This window comes from Rhinatrema bivittatum, chromosome 2 (assembly GCF_901001135.1).
Source record: "Rhinatrema bivittatum chromosome 2, aRhiBiv1.1, whole genome shotgun sequence".
Taxonomy (NCBI): Eukaryota; Metazoa; Chordata; class Amphibia; order Gymnophiona; family Rhinatrematidae; genus Rhinatrema; species Rhinatrema bivittatum.
The window spans coordinates 724,551,835-724,576,886 of NC_042616.1; the positions used below are offsets into that span (position 1 = coordinate 724,551,835).

The window sequence follows — 25,052 nt, forward strand, 5'->3', positions numbered from 1 at the left end:
TCAACTGGGGGAGGGACCCAACGGGTGTCACCACAGGATAGTGGGGCTCGTCTGTAGAGGTAAGGTTTCTTCTTAATTTGGTTTTCATTGGTAAAATTTACTCTAACGCTGTGCTAGCGTGCATAGAATCCCTAACTGCTATGGAGACGGAAAATACTGAAGAGCTATACTTCCTGCAAGGGTATATGTACTAGGGCTGACATCAGATTGAAATCTGATCCGTCTCCAACTGCTATCAGGAGTACACTATACCCATTGGTCCTGAGTCCATCTGCTACACACTAGGAAAACGCCAATTGTCTCCTCAATAACAATGGCCTCCAGACAAACATATCTCTAGGAAGGAAAAGTGCCATAGGCATTTGATCCTATAAGAGCTGGCCAGGCTTAATAGCTGCAGGCATCATCAAGGCAGCAAATACTTGCACCTGCTCAGAGGGTCTCCAGAAAGCAGAAGATTCTTTCCTGCTGCTTGCGGTTCTGTAAACCCACTATAATGGCAGCCGCTGATCGACTGCAGGCTGGCTATACTATTTAAAAAATGTTCTTTTTATAAAACAGCTTTACTGTTGCTGCCCAGCCAGTCCAGAGGTAAGGGAAATAATCCCAAGCGCAGGGGTGGGGGAAATGAGCAGGGCTTAAAAGGAGGCAGGAGAAGCAGCAGGACACGCACAAGCTCAGGCAGAGGGGGACTTGCCAAACGCTGACCCTCTTATGCCTACTAGATCTTTTAAGTATCAACCAGGCTCAACTGGAAGCTTGGGGGGCCCCATATACCAGGTCCGGAGCCACTTACTATGCCAAAAGGGAACTCTGAAGCCACTTACCAAACACTTTTCAACCAGACCCCAAAGGGAACCCGAAAGCCACTTACCAGGCCCTTCTCAACCAGACTCCGAAGAGAACCTGGGAGCCACAAACCAGGGCCTGCTTCACCAGGGGAAAACAGAGCACAAGCTGGTGCCCTGGAAGCAAGCTCCACTAGAAACCTGGTCCAAAGGCTGGGGACCTGGGAATCAAAGAATCATACTGTACCAGTCCAGCATGTGTTATCTGCTGGAGACAGAAAAATACTTACTATTGCCAGTGGTGTACTAGCCTATATAACAAGTGTTGTTACTGACAAAGGGTGAATGCACTGTCCATCTTCTAATAGGCAATGATAACCCACATCTAAACTTGATAGCCAGACAAGGAAATTACTTTAAAACAAACTTCTGCACTACCTTTCCAATAAATTTCTCAAGGTGAACAAGCCAAAAATATAAAATACATTATCCAAGCAATAACAACACACAAAAACTAAACTAAAATATCAAGACTAAAATACGACAGACACCAATTACAACAAATGAAAAACTTCAGGCTCTGAGAAGGGAGGACGGGTGCTGGAGGAACATGCAGGGATAATGTGGGCAGAAAGAACATGAAGGGACATATAGGTGGAAAAACAGAGGGAGGTAAGATATGGGTGAGAGTAATAAAGGGTAAGGTGGGATGATAAGAATGGGAGAGTAGCATGGTTGGAGAGAGATATGGGAAAAAGTGATAGGAAAATGGAAGATGAGAGGGAAGAGTTGGAAATAAAGGAAGATAGAGCAGATAAATGTTAGGGTTGACAACAGCAAAAAAGTGTTGGGGTAAAACCTCCAAAATGCCTCTGGCCTCTGCAGCAGCTTTCAAATGTATGCTCCCTCCTTTGATGGTGCAATTCAGGACCCTGTGGCAATATTCACAGTCTCTCATACTGCCAGCAAACGTCAGCAGCAGAGCAGGTATGAACACTGCACCATGACTCTTCGAGTCACACAGCCTGCAGGAGAAGGGGATTCAGAGGGATGTGGGACTTGTGCTGACCTTAGGGAAGACCAATAGGATGCAAGTGGGTGATTCAAAAGAGGAAGAGGATTGTGGAGAACTATGGAAAGAGAACTGATTCATGGAGGACAAGAGATAGAGTGAACAGGCTAAGAAGGTAGATTCATGGAAAAGAAATGAATAGACGGAGGACAAAATGCAGAGGGAAAGAACTGAGGCGCTGTGAAAAAGAAACAAGTCACAAAAGTGGGAAAAACTAAAAAGGTGAGTAAGGAATGAGATGCTAGAGAGAAAAAAAATTCAGGAGATAGGCAGGGACTCAGGTGGTAAAAAATAAGCTGGAAGAATCAGGAAGAAATGACTAGAAGAGGGAGAGAGAAAAGTTTATGAATGGAGTTTGGAGAACAAAGAAACCATTAAAAGATTGTGACAAGATAGAAAGAATTTGCCTGAAGCATACAAAGAATGTAGGAGAGTGTGATAAAGGAAGGAAAGGGATTGTGGAAGGAAAGGCAGCCTGAAGACAACAAAATTGCAAAGGAACAAGAGTAAACAAATACAAAAATGAAAGAAAAATAAAAGAATGAAGAAATGCTAAAATAATTGAGAATAAAGAGATTAAAAGGAAAGATGAGAAAAATCACAGTATACAGAGTCCAAGAATACTATAAACTGGAGACAGAGAGAAATCAGAAAAACTATTTTCTGCGAAGAATATAGTGTGATAGGTTAAGTGTTAATATTTTATACACGTTCTAGCTCTATAATCTTAAAAAAATGTTTTAGATTGCAAATAATATCTTTTTAAAGTTACATTAAAAAAAAAACTATTCACAAAAGAGATTTCTTGAACCCATGTAAACTGCTCACTTGATTTCTTAACTATCACACTTTTACTTTTAATAATATAGTGATGCTAAACTTCCCTGTGTGTCCTATGTTTAAATGTAAAAATTCTTGCCAAAATCCTGGAATTTTCTAGGTATCAAATATACTAGAAAACTGCCTAACTAATCTAACACTGCACAGTTTCCAGGGGATTAGGCAGCTTCTAAATCCCACCTTTTGCTCCGGCCAATTTTCCATATTAACAACCTTCACATACAAACTCTGGAGGCCCAGTAAGTAGGAAGTTGAAAAGATGGATCGGGAAAGGGACAAAGATATGGGTGGTGGGCTGGAACAATGGTGGGAGGTGAGGATGAGAGACCAGGAAGATCAGAAAATCCTGAAAGAAGGGCTAGCACCTCCACTAATTTTTTTTTCTACTTCTGCTTGGAAAAACTGTCAAATTCTGATGGCACAAATTGTTGAAGAAGTGACAAAACATATTCCAGAAAAAAAGCACAATTAAAACCAAAACATCTTGTTTTCTTCTTCATTTTATTCAAATTTTCTAACTAGTATCGCTACTTTAATTACACTGTATTCTCTACTTACTATATGGCATTGAAGCGCTGCTTGCAATAGAAGATGCGTCACTGCATGTTGAAGCTGGCGAAGGTGGGGGACCCATTTCAGTTTTCACAGGTTCTTGTTTGCTCTCGGGTCTGAGTGTTTTAAAAAAAAAGATATATATAACAATTTGCATGTCAAAAAACATGCAGCACTATATGTTCCTACTGACTTTAATCACAAAAAACAATAATGGCTTTACATCTGCACAGGTGCAAAATGTGCTGATTGCTAGATACATTCCCTCAGCACTACTTTTAAAAAATGTGAATTAATAGCTCAAATTCATTGTTATTCACATTTGGATTAGCAAGGAAATTATGTTATTTCTCATCTAGGTACACATTCATTGCAAATATTCTTATATACTGAGCTATTTCTAAACATCCTGCAGGGCTTATTTTGGGACTTTACTCTTCTAAGTAGTTCAATAGCCAGTTTGAGTTTTATAAAGATATTCACTGCATAGCAGAACTATATCTACCTTGAACAGTGGAACTGTGAGAATGTTTACATTTTCAAGTACTGTATTGCCCGATTTCATAACTTGTGTATTTTTTCCAATCAGCATACTTTCAGCTGAAATATTCACAATTGAAAAGGCCTGTAATTCAGTAAACCAAATTCTTCTAATAATAAAAGCGAAGTCCTGTAATAAATGGGAATTTTCCTTAATGTCAATTCTTATTCAATTAATTCTTAAATCATGCAGCATCTGTGATTTGTGGAAACGTTCAGACGAGCAACATTTTAGCTAGTCTTTATAATGGAGTACTGTAGGAAAGTGTTAGGAATCTGTTAGGAAAGCTCTGAGATAGAGCTGGGAGTAGCAATCTGATAGGTTCCGTTATCTGATGGGAGGAGCAATCAGATAGTAGCAGCAATCTGTAATAAATCTGCTGTTAGACGCAGAGTAGCAATCTGTTCTTATTGGCTCCTAGGAGGAGTCAGCAATCTGTAATAGTTGTGGGTGGATCCCTGGGCCGTGGCAGGTGACCACACTACCGGAAGGAATATCCCGAGAGGGACCACCGGCTAGGCTTGAGTATGGAGACAGACACACATTAATTCTTTTATTAAACAGGTTATTAGAAACCACCAGAAGTGGCAGTAGTGAGCTGATATGCCCGGCAGGGCTATAGTCCCTCAAGTACTGGAACAGCGATCCAGGATGGCCGAGCTGTTGAGAAACTGTAGAAATTGAGTAGACAGAGTAGGCAGAGTTCATGAACAGAACTAGATGACAAAACTCACATAAGGTCTCAAGGGAGCTCAGGTGCTGGAAAGGTTTAGGCCCTCGAGGAGCGAGTACCTGGTTCCAGGGAAAGCTCTGAGAGAGCGATGGTAACTCACAATTGTTTGTAGCAGCGATAGCTTCCAGGCAGTAGAGAATCTTCAGAGTGTCCAGGAACATGGGCCCTCGAGGAGCGAGTACCGGTTCCTATCTGTAATCTGAAAGTAAAGAAAAAGAGCGAGGCCCCCAAGGAGCAGGTACCTCTGGTAAGTCCGAGGAGGCAGAGTAATTTGGGAGGTGTAGCCGAAGCAAACCCCTTCCCCCTTGCTAACTCAGTTAGATAGTGAAATAGAGACCTTTAAATATTGGAAGCGGATGACATCATCTCAGGGGGACGCCCCTGAGGTTCGCGCCCTTGCTGGTACTTCAATCAGAGCGCACGCATGCGCCCTAGGTCTTCAGGCAACATGGCGGATCTGCAACGTTGAGCCGGTCCGGGGACGCCGGAGGGAGACAGCATGGAGACGCCGCGGCAGCCAGCCGTCCATCAGACCCGGATGGAGTCGCCACAGAGGTAAAGAGGGCAGAGTGAGGACGTCGAGCAGCGACGGTCGCAACAGAAAGCTTTGAGGGCCTGACAATGTTGCCCACCTAAGTCCTTTTCCATCTATGCATGCATGGACTGTTTATAAATATAAAATTCTGTTGGTAGGAAATTGTATAAAATACAGAAGCCAGGAAAATACATGGGTAAAACTCCACTAGTAGGAAATTAAAATGGACACAGAAAGAACAGCAGAAGAAGCTGGTGGCAAGAGTAAGCATACATACACACACACATACACTCCTCCTCACCGGTGGCTGGAACACACATATACTTGGTCCCCCTCCCCATATCCTGCAATATACATATTCCTTTACCAGCAGCAGGAGCATATACCCCTGCCCCCTCCCCCCTACACACACAATCCATAAGTAAATGAAGGGTGTGCACCACACACACACACATCCCTCCATCCCTTAAAAATAATTGAAGGTAAAAACACTTTTGGAAATTTTGTGTATTCTGTCTTTCTAATCTTGTTTCCTAACCAGTTGTCAAAAGTCACACAAACTTCCCCCTCCTTCAATGCAACTGTTTTTCCCAAACCAGCTCAAGTACTACTCCAGCACTAACACACTGTAACAGCATCTGTCAATCAATAGAGCCATGCTATTAACCACACTATTCAGATCAATAAATTCTGTACAGAACAGTAGCATTAGATATAGAGTATCTTCAGAGGAATGGCCAAGACTGCTATGCAAGTTAACCAAACAGGAATTGATAAGGAGAATTCCTATTCTATTACACCATCCAGCAGTCAAAACCTGTATGAAACAAGGCAGCGATACTGTGTCGATGGGCATTTATAGTAGCCTAAAGCAAAGGTTCCCAAACCTGTCCTGGGGGACCCCCAGCCAAGCAGGTTTTTAGGATATACACAATGAATATGTATCAGATAAAATCTGCATTACATGGAGGCAATGCATGCAAATTTATCTCTCATATATTCATTGTGGATATTGATACATGGAGACTTTGGCTCAGGACTTTGGCTCATTCAGCTTACCCCAGAATCCTTTGCTGTCTGACTTAACTGAAACTGCTGGCATACAATGAACTTAAGCTGACCTGTGCGTGAATGGCTGCTGAGACCTTTAGGCTCTGCAAAGCCTATAATTAAAGGTCATGAGGTTATCGATGGCAGATGGCTGAAACTGCATTCTTTGCTTATCTGGCTCCAAGAGACTCCAACTGAACTCAAAGTTTCTCCCTGCACCCTGGAGATGAAATGATTGATCTTGACAGAATAAAGAAATTCAGAAGAAACAGGGCACACATCAAAAGAAAGGCTAAAACAAAGGAACCTTAAGGTGGGTGGGGAGTTCTCAGGCTAAAAAAAGGTTAGCTTATTCCACTGTCATATTGTGTAAGTGATCCTCGTCACAGGCATTTTCTATGTATGGTGTAAACCTATAAAATACAGCTTTTACAAGATACTGGAAGAGACAGTAATGCCCTGCCTATATTGAAGGTCTGGCGGTCTGTCTTCCAAGGATATACAATAATAAATTTATATTTGCTTCAACTAAATTCTGTGTAGTATCCTTGTGTAAAATACGTGCAGAGAAGCGCTTTATCAAAAGTCAGATAATATATACAATATCCTAAAAATCTGACTGGCTGGGGGTCCTCCAGGACAGGTTTGGGAACCACTGGCCTAGAACAATGGCTCTCAACTCATTCCTCAGGATACACCCAGCCAGTCAGGTTTTCAGTATATCCACAGTGAATATGCACTTGATTAAAACTGTGGTAGTGCATGCAAATCTCATGCATATTCATTGTGGATATCCTGAAAATCAAACTGGCTGAGTGTGTCTGAGGCCTGAATTCAGAAGTCTTAGCCTGGAGAGCTCTTCTCCCCAAAGCTACTGTTGGGGATATCCATTTATCTACTCTGTCTACCCCAGTTACCTGCTATGCATATCAATTCCACAGAAGCATGTGCTTTCTCTGTATACAAAGTAGAAACTAACTTATTGGAGTTTGTTCTAAGGAAACTGAGTCCAATGGGCTTTTCTTCTAACACTAACCTACAGTATATACAGTACATTCAGAAAGTATTCAGACCCCTTCACTTTTTCCATATTTTGTTACAGCCTTATTCTAAAATGGACAATATTCATTTTTTTCCCTCCTCAGTCTACACATAATACCCCATAATGACAAAGCAAAATCAGGTTAATAGAAATTTGTGCAAATTACCGTGTTTTTCACTCCATAAGATGCACCTAGGATTCAGAGGGGGAAAATTAAAAAAAAAAATTTGTGCTAAATCTGCTCTGTCCCCTGGCGTCTGTGTGTCTTATGGAGCAAATTAGGGGAGTGCATAACATTTTTTTTCCTCCCTATTTTGTTTTCGTGTCTGGGGAGTGCCATTTTGGTCCACTCCCCAGATCAGAAAACTTTTTTCTTTCTCTTTCTGTGGGAACCCCCCTCCCCATCCCAACCCTTTATATTAACAATCCCCCACCCTCCTGACCCCCCCCCCCAAGACCTGCCAAATTAATTTACTACAACAACCCCCCCCTCCCAAGATCTGTCAAAGGTCCCTGGTGGTCCAGTGGGGGTCAGGGAGCGATCTCCTGGACTTGGGCCGTCGGCTGCCAGTTATCAATATGGCGCTGACAGCCCTTTCCCTTACTATGTCACTGGAGCCGACCAATGGCAGCGGTAGCCCCTGTGACATAGTAAGGGCAAAGGGACGTCGGTGCCATTTTGATGACTGGCAGCCGGATTACTTTTTCACGCGCTAACAATCTAAGGACTATGTTAGTGAGATCCGATTTTGCTGTCTATTCTCGTTTGGGTGATACCATGATTGGATCACATTATCCATGTAACAACTGTTCACTGTGCATCTCTTCAATGTCTATTCAAGATTTTCTAGTTGTGCAATCTGGCTACAAAATTTTTCTGAAGTATCAAACTTCTTGCATTTCCACTATGGTTATCTATTTGATCCAATGCCCCTGTAAACTTCTATATATTGGCCAAACAAAACGGACTTTAAAAACATGAATGATAGAACATCGATCCAATATCAAATACGCTAAGATTGATGAACCTCTAGTCACTCATTGTGTTGAACATGGACATTATTTCAATGAACTGCTTTTTTGTGCCATTGATCATATTCCACCTCATTGGCGTGGTAGAGATCGCGAATGACTATTGTTGCAATCAGAATAGCGCTGGATCTACAGATTAAATGCTATCATACCAGCTGGTTTAAACACAGAACTTGATTTACATGTTTTTCTGGGATAACTAATCACTTATGTTTTTGAACTATTTAAGATCAATCAAAAATAAGACGCGTCATTGGTTGTTTTTGGTTGCATAGTGACGTCATGCGTGAGGAGAAGATTTAAAGAGACGCCAGCCTCTGCTTCAGTTCCTCCTCCGTTTTTCATGATGAGATGATCAAGACTCAGTGTCCATTTTTCAAAGGGTAGCCAACATAACTTTACGATAAGTATTGCTTCATCTTCTTTCTGAGCAAATTGATTTTAATACCTATAATTGTCATTTTTAGGTTAAAGGACTCTATTTGTGATCAATTTTCATATGCCCCTGAGGAAGCTGCAATAGCGAAACACTGGCCGTGTTGGGTTATGTTTTGTTTTACATTTAAGAGTCTGCCTTTTTGGATACCCCTCGTGGTTGGAGGACAAATTTTATATAAAAATTGAAAAAATATTTTTGGAAATTATCAATAAAATAATGAAGGTGAATGATTAAAAGACCGGTTGGTATCATTTTTAAAGTCACACAACATCAGACTTGCTGACATCTTCATAGGCTAAATCTATAAGTGACATTTGTGGTCCACATTTTGTTTTGGAAAAGCCCCCCCCCCCCTTCCCCCAAAGACTGACCAGTTCCTTACAAAACTGAATCTCTCTTCCTTGCACCATCGTCTTTATTCATGCATTGAGACTTCAGAGCTGTCTGACTCTGGGGACCTGCACTTGGAACAAGAGCATTTCAGAGAATGCCACCCTGGAGGTTCTGGATTTCAGCTGGCTTCCAGAACCTCCCCCGCACATTTTCCAATATAGCTGGTGTCCACCTGTATCAAGATAGACGACTCCACAGTACTGTCTAAAATCCTACCTGAATGACACGTGAGGTTCACCATATTCGTACCAGACAGGCAGATTACCAGAAGGTCCTCATATCCACTAGCCATCCAACTATCTACATTCCTAATAATCAAGTCACAAGCTATGTCAGCCTTGATATTAAATAGGTTCATCAATCTGTGAAACAAAGGATTCAGTAGCAAATTTGCAGAATATTTAAGATTCTAGCAGGAACCCCTGCAGAAGAATGGAAACCAGTCATGGATTTGCAAGTATCTTCAAAACTCCATGCTCTTGTTTTGTTTTAAATTTCAACTTTTTTTTTTTTTTTTTTAGAATTTGCTTGTGATGGAGCCAGCTGATTTTCAAAGCATTCATGTTGGTGATCTATATGACTGGTAGTAGGGCAGAAGTTACTTCAATCAGTTCTTACAGCTCAGGGCCTCCTGAGCATAAGTTCATAACATTTGGATGTATTTTGCCGGTTTTGGCCATGTGAGTTGCTGCTATGAGAACTTACGGAATACACTGATTTTAAAAGGCAATTTTAAAACTCCTAAAGCACAAGGAAATTATATGTTCATTACTGGATATGGTAAAGAAAGTCTACCCAACTAAAAGGTTAGTCACTTAACTAACGATTGTTCCTAATTATACTAATTCAACATATGTTAACTGATATATTCTCCAAACTACAAATCTTTAGGTCTGTCAGCATGAATTTTGAAGGAGAAATAATGAATTGGTTGAAGCATCTGCTACAAACAATATATTGTATACTAGGATCAAGAAACTCATCTACATGAATTTACTTATCACAATAAATGGGAGTTTCCTTTCTTTTTGATAGTTTAGTTCTCTTCCAAGGACTTCTAACCACTGTATAGGATACTCATGATTAATGAAGTTTGATTCATAGTTTTTTCCAAATTCAGAAAATTTCTTTTGGTAAATATGTGGGAAACCCATTAGTCTTTAGTGACTCGATTCTATTAAGTTTGGAACTTATAAAAAGCTCCTATAGAAACACAGAAATGACGGCAGAAGAAGACCAAACGGCCCATCCAGTCTGCCCAGCAAGTTTCGCACTTTTTTTTTTCCTCATACTTATGTTACTCTTGGCTCTTAGTAACCTTTTGGTTCTATTTCCCTTCCACCCCCACCATTAATGTAGAGAGCAGTGTTGGAACTGCAATTAAGTGAAATATCTAGCTTAATTAGTTAGGGGTAGTAACCGCCGCAATAAGCAAGCTATACCCATGCTTATTTGTTTACCCAGACTATGTAATTCAGTCCTTGTTGGTTGTCTGTATATAGATCCACTTTTTTTTTTTTTTTTTTTTTAAATAAAGAACCTAGGTCTTTCAGGTTTCTAATTTTGTTAGGCAACAAGTTCCAAAAGATCTTTTCTGGAGAAATTAGAACTGTTTTTTAATGAGCCCTGAGATTTTAATGAACATTCCAGTCATATGTCCTTGTATGAAAAACACAAAAAGCATAGTCCCCATAGTCCTCATTTTTTCTAGCCTGGTGTAGATAGCTGAGGTAGAAAAAAAATACAATCACATAGATCTGAAACTTTCTTTCTTTCCTAGCGAGTAGTAGTAATCTATGAACTAAATAAAATAATATTAAACTAATATTGAATTAAAACTAAACAAAGAAAATAAACTAAAGTTTTTGCAGAAACATGAAGGTGAGAGCTTATAACCAAGCTGTTCATGGAGTGGAAAAAAACAAACTGAAGCAGGTAGCACGGCAACATTGGTGTTTGCACATGCTCAAAAGAGTTCTAAATGAACATGAGCCAGGAGAGCAGATCACAACTCTGCACTGCCGGATGACATTACCCAGTTGTGTGGCTACATTGTCTGCTTTCCTGTAACAAGTGTTCTCCAAGTACAGCAGGATGTCAGTCCTCACACATGGGTGACATCATTGGATGGAGCCCAGTACGGAAAACTTTTGTCAAACTTTCTAAAAACCTAGACAGGCACACTAAGCATGCTCAGCATGTCTCTAACCGCGCGTCTACGCGGGGTTCCTCTTCAGTCTTATAATACAGAGTTCACAAAAAAATAAAATAAACCAAGAGAAAACCAAACTCTGTGGGGTAGTGGGCGGGTTTTGTGAGAACTAACATGTTCTTGGAGAACACCTGTTATAGGTAAGCAACTCTGCTTTCTCCAAGGTCAAGCACGATGGTAGTCCACACACATGGATGATTAAGTAGCTTCAGACCTCTCCAAACATGTGCAGCAGAGAACAGGTGCCAAAATGCACAACTGGAGCTGCAGCAACAACAGAAGTAGGCCTGCATTGAGAGAAAGGGCTCACTGAGGGAGAGTTGGGTTTTCATGGCTGGAATAGATTATGGAGGACGGACTGTCCAAAACGACTGTTCTGTCGGCCATACTTGTCCAGGCAATGTGAGGCAAAAGTGAAGAAGGAATTCTAGGTCGCCGCCCTGCAAATCTCGTGAATGGGAACTGCTCGTAAGTGAGCCACCGAAACAGACATGGCCCAGAGGGAGTGAGCTTTGTCGTGGCCATCAAACTGCAAACCCGCTTGTGCATAATAGAAAGCGATACAATCCACTAACCAGTGGGAAAGAGTCTGTTTGGAGACAGCAACCCCCAATCTGTTCTCATCAAAGGATACGAAAAACTGAGCGAATGCGTGGCAGGGTGCTGTCCGTTCTAAGTAAAAGGCCAGGGCTCTTTTGCAATCCAATGTGTGTAGAGCACGTTCACCCTGGTGAGTGTGGGGTCTCGGGAAAAACGACAACAGTGGACTGATTGAGATGGAACTCTGAAACCACCTTGGGAAGGAATGCGGGTGTGACCACAGAACCACCCTGACATGAGAAAACATCGTATAAGGCAGATACGAAATCAGTGCTTGCAGCTCACCTACCCTGCAAGCCGACGTAACCGTAAACAAGAAGATCACCTTCCATGAACGTAACGGTTCAAACGAAAGTTTCCTGAATTGCGAGAGAACCACACTGAGAGAACCGGTGGGGGGCTTTAGTTGTAGTAAACCTCTCATGAATCAACCCACGAGCGGATAGCAAGAGATTGCAGAACCATCTGAACCCCAATGGTATGTCCCAATAGCACTGAGGTGGACCCTCACTGACATGGTTTGTAGACCGGACTCAGAGAGGGACAATAGATAGTCCAATAGTGCAGAAGGGGAGCAAGAGAAAGGATCTAGCCTGCGACCCTCGCATCAGGAAGAGAACTGCTTCCATTTCAGATTATAGGACTGTCACCCCGGTCAACATCCAAGCCATGAGGGCCAGGGTCCGCAAGTTGGGGTGGCAGAGCCTGCCCTGGTCCTGGGTGATGAGGTCCGAAGATGCCCCCCAATCATATTGGGGGGCACGAAGCCAGGTCCCGAAGGGTTGGGCGCCAGACTTGACGGGGCCAGCAGGGGGCGATCAAAATCATGGAACCCTGATCCTGCTGCAACTTCTGGAGAGTCTTGGATATGAGCGGAAGTGGTGGATAAGCATACAGCAATCCTGTGCCCCAGTGGATCGAAAAGGTGTCTGCTATTGACCTCCCCTGCCCCTCTTGCCGAGGGAGCAGAAGCGGTGCACTTTCTTGTTTTCCACGGAGGCAAAGAGATCTATGTCTGGGGTCCCCTAGTAGTGGAAGATGCAATTCACTACCTCCTGACTGAGGGACCATTCATGGGGCCTGAACGTCCGACTCAAGGCGTCAGCCAGAATGCTGTCCACCTCCAGGAGGTACACGGTCTGGAGAGTGATGCCGTTCCCGATAGCCCACGACCAGACATGGACTGCTTCCTGGTAGAGGGGGAACGACCCCATCCCTCCCTGCTTGTTCAGGTACCACATGGCCACCTGATTGTCCGTCTGAACCAGAATTAACTTGTTCATAAGTTGCTCTCAGAACACCCGCAGGGCATAGTGGACTGCTCTCAGCTCCAAGAGATTGATCTGGAGCTGTGACTCCTGAACCAACCAGAATCCTTGGGTGCGGTAACCCAGAATATAGGATCCCCACCCCACTGAGAAGAGTCAGTGATCAGCATGACATAGGTCTGAGCACTCCAGAAGTAGCAACCCCTCTCTAGGTTCAAGGGGATTGTCCACCAGCGGAGGGATTGTCGTAACCTTGTCATGACTATAATATGAGCACATAAGTCCTGCAACGCCTGACACCATTGAGAGTGCAGTGTCCACTGTGCCCTGTGCATGTGTAGCCAAGCAAAGAGGGTAACATGTACCCGCCGCTGCCATATGGCCCAGCAGCTGGAGGAACTGATGAGCAGAGACCTGGGGGCAATTGGAAATATGCCGGGCAAGAGTTGCTAAGGTCCCTGCCCTGTCCCGAGGCAGGAAAGCCTTCGCCTGGACTGTGTAAGGATGGTTGGAGATGGGATTTGAGATAGTTGATCAGGAATCCCAAACCTCCAAGGTGTCTAACATGAGGCGCATGGCCCTCTGAGCCCCTTGCCAGGAGGTGCCCTTGATGAACCAATCATTGAGATAGGGGAAAACGTGAATCCCCTGCCTTCGGAGATGGGCCCCAACAACTGCTAGACATTTGGTGAAAATGTGGGGCGCAGATGCCAGGCCAAAGGGCAGAACCCGATACTGTTAGTGTTGACCACAGACCAGGAATCTTAGGTACTGCAGTTCGCCCTGAAAAATGGGGATACGGGCATACGCGTCATTTAGATCAAGGGAGCAGAACAGTCTCCTGCTTTGAGGAGGGGAATTAGGGTGCCCAGAGAGACCATCTTGAACTTTTCCTTCACCAAGAAACAGTTTAGAGCTCCCAGGTCCAGAATAGGCCTGAGACCACCCGTCTTCTTGAGGATGAGAAACACCTGGTGTATAATCCTTCACCCCGTTGGCTGGGCAGGACAGGTTTGACTGCCTGAGCGGAAACAAGAGCAGAGAGCTCCACTCAAAATATTTGTACATCCCCTGCATCCTTCCACCAGGGACAAAGAGGAGAGCAGGGTGGAAGTCACTGGAAATACAGTCGGTAACCTTGACGAATGATGGATAGGACCCAATTGTCCAATGTAATCGAGATCCAATGATCTGCGAAAAGCTGAAAACGACCGCCAACCAGGGGCCTGGGGTCCTGTGGAGAAGGCTGGCTCATGTTCCCTAGCCGCCAATCAAAACCCTGATACAGGTTTCTGTGGTGGAACTGTAGGCTCCCGAAGTGGTCTAGGCTGTCTCTGTCTCATCTTGGGACAGGCCTGGAGGCATCAGGGGGCCTTGGGGCTGTAAGGGCAATGAGAGATCTGATGGCATCGATGGGAATGAAGGCACCAAAGGAATCAGTGGAACCGAACCCAATGGCCCTGGAAGAGCTGGCAGGTACGGTGGCACTGCATGTCTCCAGGTTGCCATCGAGCCCAATGGCCCTTCCTCATCGTGGAGTCGCTCACGGGTATGGAGGCTGGTCGCTGTGGCAGGGGCAGCAGAGTCCCTAGTGAGCATGGAGGGACTTGGGGCACCGAAGCCAGCTGCATCGGTAGTATACCCAGCAGAATGTCCAGTCACTCCAGCAATGGCACAACCACTGGTGGAGCAGGCTCTTGCGGCAGAGGCAGTACCTAGGGAAGCAGAGGCTCGAGGCCCTGCAGGGCCCGGCCGATCAACAACCGTATATGCCTCTCTAGCTCCTCCTCAAAGGCCAGTGAGGAGAGTACGGCCTGAGGAGGGGCTGACAATCAGTATATTCCCCGGTGTAAGGGGATCCAAGCCGTCCACTGGTGTCAATGGAGGCTGCTTGGACTTATCGGTGGGGCTGGAGGGAATAGTCTCCCTTTGCCCTTGACCACTTCGTGGGAGGCACCAAGGTCGATGCCTTCTCATGGTCTAGTTTGGAGGAAGAAGATGATAGATGCCGATGCTTTTTAGATTGTTCCCGATGAGCACTGTGGTCCTTACCCGATTCAGATGGTGACGTCGAGGAAAGTGACCGGGAACAGGATGACAGGGACAACGGATGCTCCCCTGTGCCAAGCTCAGGATCAGGCAAGACGGGGGGGGGAGGAGAACCTGACAGAGTGGAACCGGGGGCTCTTTTACAAGCGGGGTGGAAGTCCCCAACGCTGAAAATGGCTCAGACCGCTCAACCCGAAAAGTTTTTCCATTTTGTTGAGGCGGTCCCGACGACCTTTGGAGGTCATCTGGGCACAGAGATCGCAGACGCGGACATTGTGATAAACCCTCAGGGAAAGAACACAGACCTCATGGGGGTCTGTGATGGACATAGTCCGGGGGCACTTTCAAGTGACCAGAATGTGCACTATTGGAGACAGGATGTTGGGCGTGATGGACCATTGGTCTAACTCTAAATGTTATCCTTTATGTTCTTATGGTGGTGGTGCAAGGATAGGCATGAACAAGAACTACTAAGTGAATGGAGTTACTCAGAATTGTGGTGTCTCACTGATGTGATAGCATGCACCTATTATCAATAAAAAAATTAAAATTAAAATTTTTGACTGTTGTAACAATATAATTGTGAAAGCCAACAGTATGTTAGATTCCACTCACTGACTGATGTACTAACCTAACAAAGTATCTGTTAAGGTATGTAAATTCAGTTTGTGTTTTTGGCAGAATCCCTATTTCAAGAATGACTTTTTGTAATAAAATTGAGCAGAAATGTGTTAGAACAGCACTAGTGCCCATAAATTAGTAAACTTCCCAATTTTTTTTTTAAATACTTGTTTATTGGGATGTAGGCCATTATACATTACAAAAAACATGGAAATACACAAAACAGATGACAGTCACCAGTTTTCCATTTTTTACCTTATGAGCCCTTCCCCACCCTACAACCCCTTCCCGTCCCTGTAGAGAACCTCAGAAAAGGATATCAATTACTAATCTGGTGGTACATCCGGCAGGATTAGAATCATATAAAGTTGTAATATGGGACACACAAATTAATAGGTAAACAATTAAGCAGGTGGTCATTCATTTAAACATGCAATCAACTCAGTGATCATTATAGGCCTTCTAAAGGGGCTAGGTGTCGGACTGATTGTGGTAATGTCCTGTAGTAGCAGGCCCAAATCTCATGGAGTACTCGCATCTTCTGGGGGGTGAAAGGCTTGTACATAGACCCATATTCCAGTTGATAGAGTTTCGTCAAGAGGGCTAACCACATCTTTGGTTGGGGGAGCAGTATCGAGCCATTTAAGCAAAATACACTTTTTAGCCATTAAGCAGGCTTTGGTAAACTTCCCGATTTTTACAAGGAGAAGCATATCTGGCTGAGCAAAATAACATACTGCATTTTTCGCTCCATAAGACACACTTTTTTCCCCCCAAAAGTGGGGGGAAAATGTCTGTGCATCTTATAGAGCGAATATTAAAAAAAAAAAAAAAAAACCACACCCACCCCAACCCTTTAAAGTTAATTACAACCCCCCACCCTCCTGACCCCTCCAAGACTTGCCAAAAGTCCCTGGTGGTCCAGCAGGGGTGTGGGATTAATTGCTCCTACCATGTGACAGGGGCCGACCAATGGCACCGGTAGCCCCTGTGACATAGTAAGGGCAAAGGTTATCGGCGCCATTTTGAATACTGGCAGCCGACGGCCCGAGTGCAGGAGATCACTCCCGCACCCCCACTGGACCACCAGGGACTTTTTGCAAGTCTTGGAGGGGTCAGGAGGGTGGGGGGTTGTATTTTAATGAACTTTAAAGGGTTGGGATGGGGTTTTCTGTTTTGTTTTGGGTTTTTTTTCCCAACAAAGAGAACGATAAACGTTTTCTGATCCAGGGAGTGGACAGAAATGGCCCTCCCCAGACCCGAAAATGAAATGGGGACCAAAATAAATTTTATGCCCTCCCCTAATTTGCTCCATAAGACGCACAGGTGCCCAGGAACAGAGCCGGTTTAGCTCACAATTATTATTATTTTTTTAATTTTCCTGCTCTGAATCCTAGGTGCAGCTTATGGTCAGGTGCGTCTTATGGAGCGAAAAATACGGTAGGTATATAACAGTTTCAAAGAATGTTTCAAGACATTTTCATGCAGGTGGTCATCCTTGCTGCAGGCATTCTTCTGAAACATGTCAGATTTACATGGAGGAGGAGATCCAAGATGGTGGCAGCCTGAATGAGCTCTGCTGTTAGGCATTGCAATTTTCTGACTCTTCACTAATTTACCTTGGAAGGTAAATCAAGAACTTACTCCTTTGGCGCTACAGCCTTGACCACTGCATACCCAATACACACATTTGTTTAATAATTGACAACACAGACTACAGGAGATCAGCTGTTTTATTCACATGAAGAGAAGTCAAACAATTCCCCAAACCTTGAGGCCTCGCTAAATTTAGAGAAACACTCTCTAATCCAACTACTGAAAAATGAATTGCTTGGAGTTGACCATGGCATTGTTGGAAGATGCTACAGAGATATCTGGAGAATGTGGCATACTTCAGGAGGGGTCAGCGCTCACAGTAACTCTTACCAGCTTGGTAGAGGAAGTTGGAGCTAGGAGAGGCTCTGTTGAGAAGGCTTGAAGAATCAGCATCAATTCTGAGTTGTCCCAAGGCTGCTGCTGAGACAGGCTGAACAGAAACTCTAGTTCATGTTAGAACTTGCTTTCCTTTACTTGTAAGCCTTCTAGTTCTGTTCCCCCTTGCAGTTAAATTAGGTCAGTCCTCCCTTTCTGTGGCCTTCAAGGTATGTGGAGTAGGGGGAATGGCATGGAGCTTGCTGTTTGAATTTGATCTTGGTACCCCCCCTCACTGCATTCTGCTCAAGGTATTCGGAGGGGACTTGGATACTGTGTGGTTAACATCTGGGCATTGAATCTGCTGCTTCTCTGTTTCTTGCTGTAGCTCCATTTGAGATGGCTTTATGGCATTTGTTAAGGGGAAAGAGGTGGGGGCAAATACTGAGGAAGAAGAAAAGGGGGTGCTGTCCAGGCTTTTTGGCCACAAAAAAATAACATGCTCTTGTTTTTTAAATAAAGCTTAAATACCAGTCTTTGTCCACTTATGAGGCAAAGGAGTGGTGTTCGTGGCATTGGGGATTGAACCTGCAGCCTTGGGTGTTTAAGGCCAGGAGATCTTGCAGTGGAACCACAGCAACTTTTGAATCACCAAGAATCCGCTAGTAACTACCAAAAGAAGCAAAGTTAAGGAGACCTGCCTCCAGAGGCACCATGCTGGTCCAGCATTAGGTGAGTCCCAAATTTAGGGCTGTATTTAAGGAACTCGAGTGTGACATCTTTTCTGGTCCACAGCGTTCGCTCTCTGGTTTCCTGTTGCCTTGCCCTGTTCCTACATTTCCTGCTTCCTGTTTTCAATTCTCTTTCTCTGCCACAGTCCTGGTTCCTATTCTGGTCCTGGCCTTCCTGGATCCTTCTCTCCTGCAGGGCAGAGTAATGTTCACTCCCGGATACCTGGCCTCTCCCAGGTACACTCCTGCCCAGTTATATCTTTTTCTTTTCAGCGAAGTGGATGTTGTCAATTTGGACCAGCCCAAATCACAGGCAAGGAAGGCATGGATCCATCACAAAAGACTACTTGGGGTTTCTTTTCTGTTGTCCTTGGTTCTTTGCAAAACCAAGACTCGTATCAAATTTAGCACTTAAATGGCTGCTCAACTAGACCACCCAAGTTCTGCCCATACACTGGTGAAGACATTGCCAGCTGTTGCTATAGCACTAGTGCCTGTAGCGGTACCAGCAAACTCCACATCAACTGACTTGTCTCCCCGTGCACTAATGAAATTGACATTAGCTGTCTCTATGGCTCCAGTGCCTGCACTGGTACCAAAGAAGTGCATGTCAACTGCCTTAATCCAAGTTTGTATCTGTGCATTAGTGACCTCCGCATTGGACCCTAGGCCAGACTCCGTTCTTGCTTCCCAGCCTAGTAGGGTCTGGTCACATTTTTGCTAGCAAATGAAGCAGCAAGATCCATAGAGTGATTATACAGAAGTAATGTTTTCTATTTTTGGGCAAGAGAAACCATGGCTGAAGAATCACAGTAGCAAAGTTTAAGAAAGCATGGGATAAAAACAGAAGGTCCCTAGTGAAAAAGAGGTTAAAAAAAAAAAAAGCCTGAGATGTACTGGAATCTAAAGCATGTGATGAGTTCAAGATACTGGATGGGTCCTGAATTCCTTATTTGCCAAGATATTCTCTCTCTTTAATATAGATAGCAGATTTGCTATTCAAATGATATTCCACTCATGCAAGCACCTTGCATGTCCCTTGAATCATAATGGCACTCCTTGTGCCAGTCTCCTTGTTCAGGTAACTAATACTAGATGGTTCAAACTTCATCTAACAAACTTGAGATGAATCTGGTCTAGGAAGGTCTTCAGATGCAGGCATTTTTTGAGGACAAGCGCCACTAAACACACTGGTGCATTAGGGTGAATTCCACCTCATAAGGCTCATGTCTGTACCCAATGAGCATGTAGGGTCTTCTCCTCCATCTGGATGATTACTGAACACACAACCATGAAAAACCAAATTGTAGAGATACTACTAAATTTACAAAAACAAAAAACAAAAACACTAGAGATTCACAGGTTTAACACCATAAGTATTAAGAGACCTTCATTCATCTTGGAAATGACTGGAACTCTAGTAACTCCTGGTAGGCCGGGTGCCTTGCCGCTTGATCTGAGTTCACTGTAAGCTACGATGGGGACTGAACTTGGTTCGGGCATTTGAAATCTTCTCTCAAAAAATGATTGGCAATGTTTGTATGGGGGGGCTGTCTCCCAGGGTAGGGGTGGGGGGGGGGGGATTGTGAGTAGTGTGAGGAATGTCTGTGGTTGTCTGTGATGTGCCTGGGCAGTGGGTTATGGTTTGAATTTAATCTGTTTATCTTGGTCCGAAGGACCTCAAAAGGAGAGCACACGGGGTCTTGTTACAGTTGACTTTGTTATGTTGGGAGATCGCTCTTGTATTGAACCATAGTGTTATTATTGGACTCCTACTGAGCTTTTCTTCCCCAAAGTCTGGCTTTGATTATCCCTGTGTTGCTCTTTAATAAAAATGATTTTAACAAAAAAAAAAAAAAAGCAATTTGTTAGGAGCATTGCATCAATAAATCTGAAAAGTTTTATTTGATACTGCCTCCTGTATTAAACTCTTGTGTATTATAATAATTGGTCTCACAATACACCAGTCCCACTTTTTTTTCTCAGAAACATTTTTGTAAACTTTGCTAGACCGCAAAGCACAAATCCATGCAAGTTCATAAGCACTGCAGCTTTAACTTTAAATAATTAATTTCAGCGATATACATGTTCCTGATGAAGACGCTGAAACACGGCATTGTCAGGCTCGCAGAGACAAGCTGCTTTCAACATTCAGACTGGTGTGCTGGGTCTGCTGTCAAGATTGCTGTGGATAAGTTTCAAAGTTTCTGACTTTAAGTTAAGCGCTGCTTTTATGCGAAGTCTAAAAAAATGTTATTGAAAAAAGCGGGACTAATTTATTGTGAAACCTATGATTAAAATACAAAAGAGTTTAATAGAGGAGACAGTATCAAGTCAAACTTTTCAGTTTATATTGCCAAATTACTCTTTTTTTTATGAAGGTCTCAATATTTATGGTATTAAACCTATGAATCTCTAGTGGGGGGGTTTTTTGTTTGTGATTACTGAGCACAACATCCAATGCAGGGAATACTTTAAATTTTGATTCACAGTTAGCTGGAATTAGAAATGTGGCTTGGCAGTATATCAAATGTGGAGTGCACATGTGAAACCTGGCACAGAGGATCAGCTACAGGAGCAAAGTCATGATTTCCAATAGGTGCCACTTCCAGCCTGCTGAATTCTAGAATGTCTAACAATTTGAGAGATATAACACCAGCATAACATTTTCATTGCTTGAGAGATTTAAAAACATATTTTAGTATTCAAAAATCATTGTAGTAAGTCTAAAGAATCTTACTCTTTTCTACTGTGGTGCAGTGCCAAGTCCTCGAGGGAAAATAGCTGTGGAGGAGGCAGCACATTAGCTAGTTCAACCTGGATGCTACGAGGCCCAAAATGCTCCCAATCATATATATATATATATATATGTTGAGCTATCTTAAGGAGGCATGCGATAAAAAATAAATTATTAAATTATTATTGGATTCATTTGGGACAAAACACTTCTAGGACTGTTTTGAATCTAAAGTTCCAAGATAGAGAAGAAGCAGACCCAAAAGTTCTTCCTAAACACAGGAAGAACCTTGGGGAATCCAAGCCCTACACAGGAACATAGAAAATTACTGGAGAAAGATCATTCAGCCTATTCAGTCTGCCCAGTTATTCTGTCCACAATGCTAAGGATACAGCTCAACCACCAGCCACAGAGTATGACCATCTGCAAGATTTCTCCATATGCAGGACAATTTATTATTTTTTTTCTAGCTCCTTCTGTACTTTACCATCTTGAATACAAGAACATAAGATCACCATCTTGAGTACAAGAACATAAGATCCCCCTTTTGGTTCCTCCAGCACCCACTTTTCCAATATCTAACTACAAGGCTCTATAAAACTAAATAGTCAGGAATACCATTGCCCAGATAAACAGCCTCCTAGGTCCCCTGCATAGTCTGCCAGAGAGACCTCGCTACATAAGTGCCTGCGTTTTCACGGCTAGGACTTCTACAAAACTCACAGCTTGCCTGAGACAGCTGTGAGTCTGAGTCTATCAACACAGTATGATCTAAATAGCTACCATTACGATTGTGCCTGCTAGGCCCCTTGCATAGCCTGCCAGGTAGTCCCAGCTATGTGAGCACAAGCATTTTCACTAGAATTTCTAGTTATTTCAGAACAGGCAGCCTGCTAGACAAACAGCCACCAGTCAATTCTAACGCAGCTTGTCAGACAGCCGAGCCACATGGATGTCTGTGTTACTGCTAGGATTTCTACATTTCATATTAACCTCTTTGCCGCACATTCTGGCTGCCCCAACAACTGTTTTTGATTCGAGCAAGTACAGCACTATGAATGCTTATATACCGTACATGTTTGCAACTCATGCTTTCTGCTCTCTCCATTTTTGGCAACTAAGGATCCTCTATGCTTATCCCATGCCCTCTTAACTGTTACTGCTTTTGAATGTCACTACCTACCTCATATTCTTTCCATGACAAAATATTTCCCAAGGTTTCTCTTCAGTGTACCACCCTCAGAGCATCATTTCATGACCCCCTTGTTCTAGAATATCCTGTGTGCTGCTAAGCAACTGACCACTCTTCAAGTTTCCTTAAACCATCTCATTCCTTCTACTCCCTCAAGTGTGATGACTAGATTGAGATCTTAACTACAAAAAAGACAAATTTTTCCTCCTAATCCCTCAAAGATATTGAACAGAACTGATCCCTGAGTTTTGCCATTAATCACATTTCTTTACTCAGAATGAATTCCATTTACACATTTCTTCTATTTTCTATCAGTCAACTAGTTTCTAATTCACTCCACCACATCGGGGTCCACTCCCAGTTGTTCAGTTTATTCATGAGTCTCCTATAAAGTGCAGCTTTTCTGAAATTCATGTAAACCACATCCATTATGCACCCTTGATATATCTGATAGGTACCCAATCTAAGAAAATCAGATTTATCTGACATGACCGCCCTCTCTTAAACCCAAGCTGTCTCGGATCCCGCAACTCACCAGATTTTGATTAGGCCCTGACAGACTAATCAATGCTGTACCCTCAGTCCTCCCCCTCATTTCCACCCAACCCTGAGCCAAAAAAAGCCTCATCGCCAAAGCACCCCATGGGCTTATTCCGTCAACTGGAAAAGCTCAAGGCAGTCATAATTGCAAAATCAGTCTTACTCACAGTTCTGAAGTGAAAGAAAAGCTTTACCTGAATTCAAGATGGCTGCTGTGGGACCTTACCACACAGTCCGCCTCACATAAAATGGTAGCTTTGGGTGCACTCTCCACTGTGCGGAAGCTGTGGCACAGCAAACCTCTGCTTGATTTTTTTTCTTTTTCTCTGTGTAGGTGAGACAGCTCCACAGGAGCTGCTGTGCTGTGATCCTCTCCGCCCAAAACAAGTAGGAGACAAGCAGGAAGAACTGCTGCAGAGGAGAAGAGGGTGGGACCGGGGTCAAGTGACCCATGACAAGTTCTGGTATGAAAAAAAAATAATGCTGGTATCCATATTCTCTGAATAGAAGTAACCCACGGGTTCTGATTACTGAAGAGTGTAAAAGGACATTACAGTGTGTGTGAACATGCAGTACTATGCCAAACACTTGTATTTTATTTATATAAATTCACTGACTAAAAATAAGAAAATCCTGTTGTGTCTAAATGTGTCACCTTTGTCATGACAAAATCTCAGGCATAAAGAAAAAAAATGTAAAACCTTTCAAGAAAATAAAACAATGACCAGGTCCACAGCTCATGCTAAAAAAAAAAAAAAAAGAAAAATATATAAACCCAAAATGAAGCAGAAATTTTAGAATTCAACAATAGAACATATATTCTGCTATAATGGCTCTTGTGACATCACTTAATAAAGATGTGAATGACAGTCATATAATGTCTCCGGTCATTCTTTATTTATTTTAGGTAATGTCTTTATTGTGGCTATCAATAGCTGTGGCTACAAATATCACAAGATAAGTGCACATTATGTTTTTCAAGTGTGCACTCTCTCTTTGTTGTAGTTCTGAAGGTGATCCTCTGACTCTGCAGGGTTTCGGAGTAGAAGAACTCCTTCTTCAGGGAGCTTCAGGAAAACATGGTCATATGCAGATTGTATCAGCTTTAATTAGCCCGCAGCATTAACAGGCTCATTCACATCTCTACTTTTGTCATATCTAACAGGCTAATTAAAGCTGGTACCATCTACATATGACCATGTTTTCCTGAAGCTCCCTGAAGGAGTTCTTCTACTCCAAAACCCTGAAGAGTCGGAGGATCACCTTCAGGACTACAACAAAGAGATAAGTGCACTTTATATGTTTTTCAAGTGTGCATTATCTTGTGATATTTGCTGCCACAGCTATTGATAGCCACAATAAGGACATTACCTAAAATAAAGAATGACCAATGATTAAACTGATTATTGTGCTCCAAGGCTTTACCATAAGAGCCAGTTGCACCATAAATACCAGGTCCCTGTGCCATAAAAGGCTTCACTAAACAGCCATTGGCACCAGACACATTATATGACGGTCATTCACATCTTTATTAAGTGATGTCAAGAGCATTATAGCAGAATATATGTTCTATTGTTTAAAAAAAAAAAGAGAGAGAGCAGGCAACAGGTTGCCAGTTATTCCGTTAAGGGCCAATTTCATAAGCCCTGCATTAAGACTGTGCACTGAAATTCTGCACATAGTTTCTTAGCACAGACGCTGAATTTCTTTTTTTTCTTAACTCCTGATGCAGTAAGCAAATAGGACATTGTCACTTTGGTGGAGTATAAGCATATTAAATAAAGAAATAAAAACATGCGAGCACACAAAAATATGCATATAGACCTGAATTAAAATATGCACTCAGCTTAGGCTATAGCATATTTTAACTTGGGTGGCAGAAAGTCTCTGACAGGATTTATGTGCACAAACTTTTGCACACAAAATATGATGTTTGTTCTGTGTGCATAAAATATGATGTGCACAAAAATGCTTTCAATGTAGAAAATGTTTTTTTGCACATAAATCATATTTGTGTATTCAAAGCATGTTTTCTGCGCATAAATCCTGACTACAGGTCTCAGCATTAGAACTTCTGCTTCTGCCCATAGACTAACACTAGTGCTGGAAACAACTCCACCTCTGATCTGGAGTAAAATTTCCAGGGCTGAAGAAAGATGAGTTAAGCCAGTACA

General features: G+C 43.0%; 1 protein-coding gene across 1 annotated transcript in view; it reads right to left on the bottom strand.

Moving 5' to 3' along the window:
- UBR5 (ubiquitin protein ligase E3 component n-recognin 5) overlaps positions 1-25,052 on the bottom strand; it is a 672,040-nt gene that overhangs the window by 421,246 nt on the left and 225,742 nt on the right. The window contains 1 exon segment of the mRNA XM_029591836.1: positions 3,259-3,368. Coding sequence (XP_029447696.1) covers positions 3,259-3,368 — 110 coding nt within the window.